Source organism: Ranitomeya variabilis, chromosome 4 (genome assembly GCF_051348905.1).
Source record: "Ranitomeya variabilis isolate aRanVar5 chromosome 4, aRanVar5.hap1, whole genome shotgun sequence".
Classification (NCBI taxonomy): domain Eukaryota; kingdom Metazoa; phylum Chordata; class Amphibia; order Anura; family Dendrobatidae; genus Ranitomeya; species Ranitomeya variabilis.
This window is the reverse complement of record NC_135235.1, coordinates 97,633,908-97,647,673: the sequence shown is the minus strand read 5'-3', so window position 1 is coordinate 97,647,673 and position 13,766 is coordinate 97,633,908. Positions and strand designations below refer to the sequence as shown.

General features: G+C 43.8%; 1 protein-coding gene across 2 annotated transcripts in view; it reads right to left on the bottom strand.

Moving 5' to 3' along the window:
• Positions 1 to 13,766, bottom strand: part of HECTD2 (HECT domain E3 ubiquitin protein ligase 2) — a 144,075-nt gene that overhangs the window by 42,083 nt on the left and 88,226 nt on the right. For both annotated transcript variants that reach the window (XM_077258960.1, XM_077258959.1), the window contains exons 5-10: positions 13,184 to 13,273; positions 12,763 to 12,827; positions 11,309 to 11,354; positions 11,108 to 11,217; positions 10,450 to 10,598; positions 7,060 to 7,183 (exon numbers count right to left, since the gene is read on the bottom strand). In XM_077258960.1, the coding sequence (XP_077115075.1) occupies positions 7,060 to 7,183; positions 10,450 to 10,598; positions 11,108 to 11,217; positions 11,309 to 11,354; positions 12,763 to 12,827; positions 13,184 to 13,273 (584 nt within the window). The remainder of the gene's footprint in view (positions 1 to 7,059; positions 7,184 to 10,449; positions 10,599 to 11,107; positions 11,218 to 11,308; positions 11,355 to 12,762; positions 12,828 to 13,183; positions 13,274 to 13,766) is intronic.

Below are 13,766 nucleotides of genomic sequence, written 5' to 3'. Positions count from 1 at the left end.
GGAACTTCTTTTTTCCACGCTATTGGGTAAGCCCTAAAGATCGAAATGGTATTTTTCCTTTGTAGGAATATTGTACTGGTACATACAGGTACGGTACATCTCTATATAGCAATTCATCTGCACATTCCTGTACATTATTGGTAAAAAAATAAAAATAAATAAATAAAAACAAAAATATTGAAATGTAAAAGCCAGATGTTTTTCTAAAAAATAACATTGGCCATTGGATTTTTGTAATGCAATTTTTTTAAATAAAGAACAAGAAATAACAAGAACATATTACATATTACTGTAATCATAACCCTTTGATAGATCACATTATTTATGGTGCTTTTTTTCCAATTTAATCCATAACAAATATTAATATAAATTTAAAGCTTACATACTGTATAACTGTATACTTTATAACTCATTTAGTGAAGATTACATAAAAATAAAAAGTTGTAGCTGCTATGGATATAAATGCACAATGGTGAAAATAGAAAATTCTTCTTGCTGTCTAAGGCCATGTTCACACAGTGCGTTTTTTACTGCAGAACCGCAGCGGTTTTGCCGCTGCGGTTCCGCAGCTGTTTTCCATGCAGGGTACATTACAATGTACCCCTATGGAAAACAGGAACCACTGTGCACACGGTCCTGAATTTCCCTTAAAAAGCCGCGATGAATCGGTGCGGGAAAAAAGAAGGAGCATGTCACTTCTTTGCCCGAAACTGCAGCGGTTCTGCACCCATAGACCTCCATTGTGAGGTCAAACCCGCAGTAAAACCCGCAGATCCAAAATATATCTGCGGGTTTTATTGCGGTTTGTGGTGCAGAACCGCTGCAGCCGGAAGTGCAGGGAAGCGGCCGGAAGTGCGTGGGCGGAAGTGCTTGGGCGGAGAGACATGGAGGCGTACCGTCGCATGGGGATCGTGTCGGCCGTTTGATTGATTTGGTGTGTGTGTGTGTGTGTATGTGTGTCTGTGCGTGTGTGTGTGCGTGTGTGTGTGCGTGTCCCCATGCGACGCTAGTGCCACCATTGTGCTAAGTCGCCGTATGGGACTACTACTCCCATCCGGTATTAGGATGGGAGAGTTGTCCCTGTGTCCGGCGACTTAGCACAATTGTAAAGTTACACAAAACACCTACACACAATACACATACATGACACACAGTACAGTACATACAACACATAACACAGAGTATATACTCACCAACAGCACACTTGTAGGCGAAGCCCTCGATCCTCCAGGAAAAAAAATCACAAAATAAAAAATCAAATTCATACTCCCTGTCCGCAGAATCCATAAAACGAGTGTCCCACGCCGATCGGCTGCTCTCCGGCGATACACTGCCAGGAGCGAAGCTCCTAGCAGTGTATCGCGTACTGTTCCGGAGTTCAATGGCTCCGGCGTCTTGGTTAACGGCAGTACAGCTGCGTTGAACTTTCCCACGCAGCACTGCCGTTAAGCGAGAGTGCCGGGGTCAATGACCGCCGGTAAACTCGCTCGCGCATGCGCAGTGACACACCGACAGGAACTATGGCTCCTGTCAGTGTGTTGCTGCAGCCGTGGAGAGCAGACATGTCTCTGGATGTGTCTGTTCTCCATGGAAAATCTTCGTGGGATACGTGGCACTTAAATACGTGGCAATTAAATACGTGACACGTGGCACTTATACGTGATACGTGTCACTTAAATACGTGATCCGTGTCACTTAAATATGTGGCACGTGGCACTGAAATACGTGATACGTGGCACTGAAATACGTGGCACTGAAATACGTGGCACTGAAATACGTGGCACGTGGCACTGAAATACGTGATACGTGGCACTGAAATACGTGATACGTGGCACTGAAATACGTGGCACGTGGCACTTAAATACGTGGCACGTGGCACTTAAATACGTGATATGTGGCACTGAAATACGTGGCACTGAAATACGTGGCACGTGGCACTTAAATACGTGGCACGTGGCACTGAAATACGTGGCACTGAAATACGTGGCACTGAAATACGTGGCACTGAAATACGTGGCACTGAAATACGTGGCACGTGGCACTGAAATACGTGGCACTGAAATACGTGATACGTGGCACTGAAATACGTGGCACTGAAATACGTGGCACTGAAATACGTGGCACTGAAATACGTGGCACTGAAATACGTGGCACTGAAATACGTGATGCGTGGCACTTAAATACGTGGCACTTAGGCTATGTTCACATTTGCGTTGTGCGCCGCAGCGTCGGCGCCGCAACACACAACGCAAACAAAAACGCAGCAAAACGCATGCACAACGCTGCGTTTTGCGCCGCATGCGTCCTTTTTTTGATTGATTTTGGACGCAGCAAAAATGCAACTTGCTGCGTCCTCTGCGCCCGGATGCGTGCGCTGCAGTGACGCATGCGGCGCAAAATGCAAGTGCGACGCATGTCCATGCGCCCCCATGTTAAATATAGGGGCGCATGACGCATAGCTGGATAGAGCTGGATCCGCGGGCTGTGATCTGGCCTACGCTCAGCAATCTGCGGAGCGCTGTCATTCAAAACACGTCCACTCATTTTGGTGTTTAGTCCCAAAATGGAGGATGGAAGAAGAAAAGGGTTGGACAAGGAAATGACATCATTTCTTTTTTTTTTCCCCCACTGCAGTTAAAGCTTTATTTGTGTCAAACACAGACAATCTGCAGAGAAAACTGCATAAAAAAACGCACTAAAAACCGCATCAAAAACCGCATCAAAAACGCATCAAAAACGCACCTGCGTTTTCTGCCAAGAGCTGCGGTTTTTGTCCTGAAAAAAAAGGATTGAAATCAGGATCGTGTGAACATACCCTAAGGCTTCTTTCACACTCCAGTTGTTTGGCGTCAGTCACCTCCTACATAGTGACGGATCGACGGATCTGTCACAATTGTTGAGAAAACGGTTCTAACGGATCCGTTTTTTTGACTGATCCGTTACTTGGGGGTTGTCTGGGAAAAGTATCTACTTTTTGGAGCATGCGCAAAATGACGGTCGCGACGGATCCGTCGCCCATAGGCGGCCATTCTATGGAATGGCGGATGCGACGGATCCGTCGCGAACCGCCATTTCGGAGCAGACAAACGTTATAATGTTCGTCAATGTCTAGATGACGTCCGCCAAATCTCGACGGATCCGTCGCATGGAACGGACGACCATCCGCCACAATCCGTCGCTAATGTATGTCTATGGGAAAATAGCGGATCCGCCAAAAAAAATGGCGGATCCGCTATTTGAGGAAAATGGCGGTTTCAGACTGACGCCAAAAGACTGAAGTGTGAAAGAGGCCTAAGCAAGTGAATCACCAAAATGTCCATGTGTATATGCATGTGTTAGGCAAAGTGCATATTTTATATAGGCTTATGTGCATTTGTATACTATGTATTTATTTGTGTAAATGTGTGTAATGTATTAACATGTACAACATCTTGTATAAGCGGGTGGGTTATGACAGGACCCAGACAAATGTCTTTCCCAGGGGCCCTTCATTGTTTCCTCCTATCCAGCATACTGCACATGCACGGTCCCCTGATCTAGCAGCCGACCGTCTAGTTCCCATTATATCCTGTGTATTCTGACAGTAAAGTCACACTGACTCCATGTGGCCAGTTACAGAATAGGTGGCAGAACTTTTTTTTCCATTATATTGACCTATATTCTCAGAAATGGTGTCTGATGTAGAGACCTGTGTAGTCTCGAAAGCTTGCAATTTGTTACCATCTTTTCAGTTAGCCATTAAAAGGTATCAACCACCGAGGACTCTCAATACCAAATATTTATCAGACTTGTGATTTGACTATATGTATTATATTTTGATTTTCATTTACGGTATGTGGTTCACTATCAACCACTGAGGACTCTCAATTCTAAATATTTTTCTATCCACTGGCTAATACGGTACCAAGATATACAGTATATCTTTCCTGTATCAGGTCTGATAAATAACAGTGATGATGGTAACATGAATCCAACATTTAATGGCTCTTACCCATATTCCTATCTGTGGTGCCACACATGCAGCCCCAACGCACGTTTCGCGCTGGCTTCCTCAAGGGGCCGAAACGCGCTTTGGAGTCACAGACAGCCAGAAGTGTATACTAGCTTCAAGTAGCATAGAGTGAATACTATTTTAATGTTAGAACTATTAATTAGTGTTAGTACTGTATTTTATATCCCAGCCAAACCGATGAACGGAAAAAAAATATTTCTATTTTTAAACACAGAGCTTCATTACAAAAGCCAGTGTCAGGAGAAGTAATCCCACGCCTGTACCATCCGTCCCTCTCCAAAACTGTGCTGAAAATATGAAAAGTACTTGCCAAGCGATCAACAATAAACCTGGATCTGTGTGACTGCAGCTAGATGCTCTACTGAATGTTATTTGCAGATTCATCAGGGAAACTTACTGGAGTGCAACAGTCATGCACTTATCACATAAAAGACGCCGTCTATGTCAGTGTTGCAATGAATCACACATTGCACAGAAGTTGGGCGACTTCAAACTTTCTGCTCGTCTGATGTTTCTGCTAGCTGTATATGTAAAGGGAATGGTAAAGGTAAAAAAGAGACCGAAATCTGCAACATCCGTCCAAACACTTAAGCTGTGGCTACACGGTGACTTTGGCTATGACCCCGGTTGCTCGGCCAAAGATCATGCCGATACTACATGACAGGTAAGTGCAAGTGAATGAGATAACACTGGCCTGCAAAATCTAGTGACAGTGTGATCACAAAAAATCAACTTGTTCCACTTTTTGCGACTTACTGGTTACGATACCATCTTTTTAGCTGATGAAGGGCCCATAGATAGATTGAGAAAAGGAAGCCATTGAAGATAATCTCCTGCCGCACTATTCCCCTTACTTCTTCTATAAGGGAAGACTGTTTCTCTATTTTCCTCTCTGTACACCCCTGGGACCTGGGTTTTTTTTTTATGGGCAGATGGGAGCTTTTTACTAGAGAGGGCGCATTTGCAGTTCATAGTTTTTGCCCTCACTCTTGGTGCAGGTTCCATGTCCCCCTAAAACAAAAAAAGGGGAAATTACTTAGTTCCGGATCCTGGGCAAAAAGAGTGGGAACTTCCTCATACCAGCAATACTGGGCCTGGCTTCAGGCTGAGCACTGCAGATGTAGATCTTAGGGACACCACACCTTCCATAGATCAAAGATTTTTTGTCCTACCTTAAGGTGTCTTCTTGTTAGGGTCTCTTATAAGGCAGACGTTGTGACCACCATGCCAGCATCCCATGGCATGAAACTCCAACTTCTGTTTGAAAAAACCCAACCCCAGGGATCCTGTACCGGTATGAAGTGGAGCGGTCCAATTTAGAGTTTCCTGCTCCAAGATGCTAATGCTTTTCACACTGGAACGCATCCGGAAGGACGTCACGCGTGAAGGCCCTTGGAGCCCCCAGTACTTCCAGCATGTGAGCGTCACACGCCAACATGAAGGGAAGGAGGAAGAATAAGGTTGAGGAGCTATGGGAAGACCCCAGCCTGACACCACCCAGCATTGCTCTGGAACGCAGGAGAGTGGCAAGAGCTTGCTCCAGAGGGTGCAGAAACCGCATGAGGAGGAAGGCAGCGCCATTGACCTCTGCAGCCCTGTTAAGGAAAGGCAAATTCTGAGGTGACTGCCCGTCGACCACAGCATCCTACAGGAAACCTCTCCATGCCCCTAGGGACAAGAAAAACACAGAGGACAGAAGGTGGGACAGGGTATTTAACCCCTTTGTGTTTCCTGTCTCTAATTAGGATGGGGAGGTAACCTCCTATGGTGCTGTTGTAAAAAGATGGACCGGGCTAGTGGTCCCTCTTGTGTATCCAGGACGGAACTGTCGGGATTGTCACCATTGTTGCCGGGGGAAAGACTTCCTGACTGGAGCAGACCTGTGCAACTGACTGAGGGGGACGGGTCAGATATAAAAGGGGCTGAGCACAGGAAGACAGGACTTTTGGAGGGTTTTAAGCCTGTGCAACAGGAAAAAAGTTGATTCTCTCTCCGCTGACCAACGCCAATTGACAGAGCCGCGTGACCTTACTACGGTCCCCGCTCAGACACACCTTGCTTCCGTAAGGGACAATTACACACCGCCCTTTGACTCTGAGAGTGCTGGCCGGACTGTGCCTCTGACATCCACAGATGTACCGTGCAGTGCAGGTCCCTCGGTGCACGCCGAGTACGGGAGTGACACTGCAGCCTGTTCTTCTGGACTGTGCACTTCACCAGCGGTGCTGCGAATTTCCTCGCGGACAGCTCCCCATTCCAAGGACAGGAGACCATGTGCGGGGAAGGACTGGATACATCACCTCCGTGCAGAGGACCGGATCAGAGACTTCTCACGCCACCATCGTGGGATTTTCCAGCCTCCACCGTCCAGGAACCAGAGACTGATAAGTTAATTCTGTTTTACTCGTCCCTCAGCTTTTACCCTGTTGCCGCTATCACGTGGCTGTTTTGTATATTGTTCCCCATTCTCCCTGTGTGGAGAGTAATCGCGGAATTGTTTAATTATAAATAACCAGTTAACTCTTGCTCTGTCTCCTGTCTGTCACTGCATCCCTCGTACCTGCTAGGACCTTACATTGTCATGGAGGGGATTGGAGAAAGAAAAAAAAAAAAAAAAAGTCAACTGGTTCCACCATACACGACTTACTGATTATGGAACCATTTGAGTCACAACATGACCCCATTTACTTCCTCTATGCTGTGATGAAGCAGCTGCGGTTTCCGCCATTGGATCCACGATGATTATCTTGTCACAACACTGGCGTCAAATTAAAAAGGGATTGTCTTCAAGAGAGAACACCCACGAGCCATTACACGCAAATATTTTTGGGTTATTGGCCGAACTGCACAGAAATACTAAGCTTTTCTCTGATTTCTTACAATGATTCATTGCAAGTTTTCATTAAAAATTTTTTTTACTTCCATTCAATATTGGATGAATTCTGCCTTTCAAAGCAAAAAAACCCAAAACAAGTATTTCTAGGAACAAAATGTAAAATTCTCCTATTAAACCACATTGAAAAAAGTATGAACAGAGTAATACTGACCTGTGAGTGTTGCCATAGAACTGCCAGGTTTGATAGTCTTCCATGAGATCAATATGATCCAACGTGGAGTTATAGAAATCAGTGTAAGGAATTAATGGTGGGTTACAGAGCGCATTCGCAGCATCTGCAGGGGGATTCAGTGAAGAGATAGGGAAAAAAGAGAAGAAATAAAGGAAGGAATGAATAAATGTCAGTATCATACAGCAGTACGTGTAGGCCTGTTTCCTACCTGGCTTTAGCTTACACTCAATCTCTGTCACAGGAATTGCCAGATCGCGCTATAACATGGGAAAGTTCCTTTTAGGATGTGCCGCCTTTTAGGACGCCTTTACAATCAACTAATTGCGTCTTCTACCTTATCACTGTAGTTTTATGCTACATAGTTATCAAGAGACCTACAGACAAACCCTAGCATGAAGGCAGACCTTAACTTTTGTGGTCTTCGGACACCCCTAGAGCAAAAAATAAATAAATAAAATTACCCCTACCTAATAACTTTTTAGAAATGACCAAAAAACAAAAGCGCTACACTGTGCTTCCTAAATGTACGAATATATACTGTGCCCCTTGAAAAAAAGAAAATCGAAAATAAAAAAGGCTCTACGGCTTTATTTAACTGAATCCGCACTTTAAAAGGGAATCTGTTACCAGATTTTTGGCTACCTCATCTGAGAGCAGCATAATGTAAGAAAAGAGACCCTGATTCCAGTGCTGTACCACTTACATTACTGGGTGCAGCTGTTGTGACACCAGAGTTTTTCGATGTAGCAGAGCTCAGAAAGCTGCCCCCACCCACACCAGTTTTCTGTGTACAATGTATAGTGACAGTGAGCTGCTCATCAGTGCTGGGAGTGTGGTTGGACCAGGATACACGTGGGCAGCTAGTTCTGTAGTGATAATCTCCTGCTGAAAAAACATTCATTGTATTGAAACAGCACCCAGCCTAATAAATGGTACATAGCTGAAATCAGTGTTTCAGTCCCTACCTTGTGCTGCCCTCAGATTACATAGCAAACATCTGCTGACAGATTCCATTTAAAGACACGGAGCCAACTGAATAAATCAGCTGTGCTCTAGCCCTCATTTTTAATGGAGGGTTACCCCTGGGGGGAGTTTCAAAGGCACCCCAGTGAGGGAACATGGTTCAAGGGAGACACATTTTTATCTGTAACAGGCAAAAGTTCATCTGAATTTTTGCAGCTGGATGTGACCAGGGTTGCAGAAGCACCATTCACATGCATGGTGAAGTAGACTGCCTTCAGGTTTGCTGCGGATTACTGCAGAGATTTATTATTAAAACCCACAAGTGGGAACAAACCCTTTATGTTGCTAAAATCAGCAGGTTTGGGTGACATTTATCTTACAGCTTTAATGATGAAATTGTTTTATCAATCCTTGTTATCCTTATTTGTTGTTCTTGCATGATTTTCCTTAGGCGATTTTTTTTTCCGTAGCGCCCACAGCACCAAAGAGAACATTGCGCCACACAACCAAATCAGCGTATGAACATTAGGGAAAAAAAAATATAGAAATTATGGGCTGGTTTCATCAAAGCGGCTAGATGTTGCCACTTTTGGTATCTTTGCACTAGTTTCTCTCAGCTGCGTCGAAACGGGGGGAGCCGAGGAGGGACAGGGGTGTAACGGCACAACTCATCTAATTCATGACGGTGCTCCCTACTCCAGAAATCTCAATCCAATAACAGACAGATTTCTGGCTTAGCGCATGGAGGCGCCCACATCTTGTCAGATGCTCCAGATGCAAGAAGATGAAGGCACCCCTTCATGAATCAGGTGCATCTAATGAATCCGGCCCTAAATCTAGCTAAACAGATATTATTACTTATTGTCACATATTAAATGTGGATACAATGGTTTCGGCAAGAGCAGATTTTGTGGTAAAGAATGATTGGGCATGTTGGAATGCAGCATGCTCTATTCTTTCTTCCCACAAAAAGATCATCGTCAGCAGCATTTGTCTCCAACATTCACCAGAACATGAGGTTAAGGCTACGTTCACATTTGCGGTCAGCGCCGCAGCGTCGGGCGCCGCAGCGGCGCCGCATGCGTCATGCGCCCCTATACTTAACATGGGGGCGCATGGACATGCGTTGTGCTGCGTTTTGCGCCGCATGGCCGCAAGCGTTGGACGCAAGAAACGCTTCAAGTTGCATTTTTTTTGCGTCCAACTTGCGGGCAAAAACGACGCATGCGGCGCAAAACGCAGCGTTTTAGCGTGCGTTTTGCCGCGTTTTTGGTTGCGTTGTGCGTTGCGGCGCCGACGCTGCGGCGCACAACGCAAATGTGAACGTAGCCTTAATAGGGGAATCAGAAGAGATAGCCATAAATCAAAATGATATATGAAAGATATAATGTGTATGGCCTTCTCAAAAAGTTGTTTGTAGTCCTCTAGAGAGCTGCTGTCGAAAAAGACAGCATAAAAGGGTTATTCTCATCTCCAAGATCCTATCACAATATTTAGTAGGTGAAATAATAATATTATCAAATACCTGCAGTTAGAAATGTAGTATAGTTTTTCTGATTCGCTACATCTTTCCTCATGTGCAGGCATTGCAGGACCTTGGGTATCTATGGTTACGACTAATAGCAACTAGCTGTCACTATTTCAGTGGTCGTAACCATGGATACCCAAGGTCCCGCGATGCCTGCACATGAGGAAAGACGTAGCGAATCAGAAAAACTATACTACATTTCTAATTGGAGGTATTTACTAATATTATTATTACACATACTTCATATTGGGATAGGATCTTGTAGATGGGAATACACCTTTTAAACGGGTTGTCCAATTTTTCACTTACAAAAATGGGACCATTGTAGAAAAAAAATAAAAAAATAAATATATATATATATATATATTTTTTTTTTTTTTTGTTTTCTACAATGGTCCCATTTTTGTAAGTGAAAAATTGGACAACCCATTTAAAAGGTGTATTCCCATCTACAAGATCCTATCCCAATATGAAGTATACATACACACTCACTACTCATGTACTACTCCCCAGCACCGTTGTCCATTTTCCCGGCCCCGTCTCCTCACTTCCTCTTCCGGCAGGGAATGTCAGGGCCCCAGTGCAACCAATATTGCAACTGCAATTTTAACAGGAAGGAGGAGATTGGAGGGGGACGTGGAAGATGAGAAAAGTTTACATTTTTTTTTTTTTTATTTCAAAACTTCTATTGACCGCTTTAAAGTAAAAAAAAAAATAAAAAATTGTAGATACTCCAGCACTTTAGCTTTGTGACCACCTCCAGCACAATTTATTGTGAACCTGCAATCATTGCATTGTCGTTTGGTTACATTTAAAGTCTATTTTTTACATACTCGTCATTTTATCCAAGGACAGCATAGTTTAGCTAGGAAACGTACTTAGTAACGCTAACACTTTGGTTGCAGATGGAATCCACCAGGTACATTTTGCAAGAGGTGGAAACTCTTCAGGCTTGGCAGGAAAGAGGCGCAAGGAGATAAACTGGAGCAGTCGGTCCACTAGTTGTTTAAATCGCTTCTGCGACATCCTGATCAATAGGAAAGGCAAAACGATGATTAAAAAGGTTCAACAAATTACATAACACAATAGTGACACAGCGGCATAAACATACTGCAATACATCAGCGCGAGATATCTGCAAACTACATACGAAAAGCGACCAGGTCATTACAGCCTCACTGCGTGTGGGATGTGGACTGGATTTTGGAATATAATCCACAACAAATCTAATATGAATACTGGTTGTAAAAAAAATAAATAAAATTAAAAAAATCCTCTATTAATTGAAATTTTGATATTTCTTTAATAAAATTAATTGTAATTAAACAGAACCTTGTTTACTCATCTGTCATGAAGAAATTAAAATCTGTACAGAAAGGTCTCGGTCCATCATATCAAAGTGAAGCGTTGAAAGGTACAAAATATCAATTTCATGGTCATGAATGGCTGACTTGTGTCTTCTTTCTACCCAGTTCAGTAATTTATATTAAGTGAAATCTGATTTTTTTGCTCTTATGCAGATCAGAACGAGTCTTACTTTTTGAACCAGTGAACTAATAAATTGTGGTCGGCATCGGACAAGGTGGCGATTTGTCGGAGTAGATGAGCGTAGATGACGTAAGTAGATGTACTGCTGAATTGTGGATTCTAATGGACAGAAAAACACACAGTCATCAATCACGAGATCTTGGCCTTAACGTTTGGATAGCGTCAAATCAAAGGTCTTGGGAGATATTACCTGTGTCAGTATAAAGTAGGCTCTGAGGTCATCTTTAGTTCTTGGGCTGAAAAAATAAAGCAAAATCAAAAATTAGCCAAAAGATTTTAAAATCGGCTACAAAAGCTTCACACCCAAAATGACTGCCCCAAATTCAAGGGAATCTGTCACCCCCAAAATGGAATATGAGCTAAGCCCACCGGCATCAGGGGCTTATCTACAGCATTTTGTAATGCTGTAGATAAGTCCCTGATGTATCCTGAAAGATGAGAAAAAGAGATTAGATTATACTCACCCAGGGGCGGTCCCGGTTCTGTTCTGGTCCGATGGGCGTCGTGGTCCGGTCCGGGGCCTCCCATCTTCTTACAATGACGTCCTCTTCTTGCCTTTCTGCTGCGGCTCCGGCGTACTTTGTCTGCCCTGTTGAGGGCAGAGCAAAGTACTGCAGTGTGCAGGCGCCGGGAAAGGTCAGAGAGGCCCAGCGCCTGCGCACTGCAGTACTTTACTCTGCCCTCAACAGGGCAGAAAAAGTACGCCTGCGCCGGAGTGTGAAGACAAGAAGAGGACGTCATCTGATGAAGATAGGAGGCGCCGGACCGGACTGTGACACCCATCAGACCGGACCGGGACCGCCCCTGGGTGAGTATAATCTAACCTCTTTTTCTCATCTTTTAAGATACATCGGGGGCTTATCTACAGCATTACAGAATGCTGTAGATAAGCCCCTGTTGCTGGTGGGCTTAGCTCACCTTCCATTTTGGGGGTGACAGGTTCCCTTTAACCATTACCATACACTCCAAAGACATACGGACAGGGAATCTAGATTGCGAGCCCCATTGGGGACAGTGATTATGACAGTGCTGTGGAATACAATGGTGGTATATAAGCTAGAAAAATAAATACATTTAGAACAGAGAGCATATGGAACGTGGCAGAAAATGTCAACCCAACCACGACTTATGGTTTTCCATGGATAGTCATGGATGAACAAATTATCACATTTAGGAGAAGCAGTTTTGTTCCCTCTATATATTTTTCACTTTTCCCCCAGAATTTATAACAGATATAGGCCCAATTCATCAAGAGCAGCGTTGTTTATGTCAATCCTGATGAGTAGTCGTATTGGAGTCATTTAGAGGTGCAAGTCTCTTAATGAATTAGGAGCATCGGACAAGTGGCTCAGTCAGCGCCTCACCACAAACCCTGTTCCTGTCCAGGCTGGAGTAAGATGAGTAGTGCAGTAAATGCCACCGCTCATCAAGAATTTGATGTGCAGCGGTCACCTCACCCCCAAGGCCGTTCGACCACTTTGTCAGAGCGGTGCAAAAATGGCATGAGCATGCCAAAAGTGCAACATTTTATAGCAGCCTCGAGTGGCAGCAAAATTTTGCGACTTGTCACAACTTTTATACTGGCGTAAAAGCTTTGATGAATCGGGCCCATAGTTTTACAGGATGTACAGGAACAGGACTCACCCTTTCCATTCTCTTAACAGACTGTTAATTATTCCTTTTAGTACGGTTTTCTGGATATCTTGAGTCTGAAAATATACCAAGCCAATGATGGATTAACGTATGGAACAATCTCCAAAATTATTGTGTAATTATTAGTGTTATAATGACCGTCCCCTCCCATCAAACATTGGTCCAACTAGAACACTATTTGGTAGCCACATGTTGGTTCAGTAGCCATATGTTGCTCGTGGGCCACCCTGCAAGTCATTCCTTCCCCAGCTGATGGCATAACGATGTACCCTAATGAGAGGAGAGGTGAAAGCTATATACTTATTAATAATAGGTTTTCCACTACTATACCGAACCATACCTATGATGGTACGTCTCTACCCTACTGATGACATATGCACTGTGTATTACAAGCTTCACTTCTGATACTTACAGTAGTTAATAAGGCATCGTAGACAATGTTCAAAAACTTTGTATTGATTCTGGAATCTTCAACAGTGTTAAGAGGCGCGTTCACATCTCTCTGCAAACAAAGCACAGACATATTGAAAGACATGGACATGTTATATTGCTACATTTTGCACTCAGGTGCCTGTTGTTGTACAGTATCACTTACAAGTTCAACAAATTAAGCGTGAATCTTTGTGTGTGACCAGATTCTTTTGGGACAGTAGAAGACCTAGTCAGTACGTCCTATTCTGATGCTCACTATTGGAGCAGAATTTCACGCCTCTCATTCTCGGATCCGGGGTTTACATACCCCGGCAGAATTTTCACTTTCTTGGCCATTTTTCAAAGAATATGAACGATGACACCAAAGCTTTTTCTCCACTCATGGTTAGTGGTTGGGTGAAGCCATTTATTGTCAAACTACTGTGTTTTCTGTTTTTAAATGACAACCCAAAACATCCAAATGACCCTGATCAAAAGTTCACATACCCTGGTGATTTTGGCCTGATAACATGCACAGAAGTTGACACAAATGGGTTTAAATGGCTACTAATGGTAACATCCAT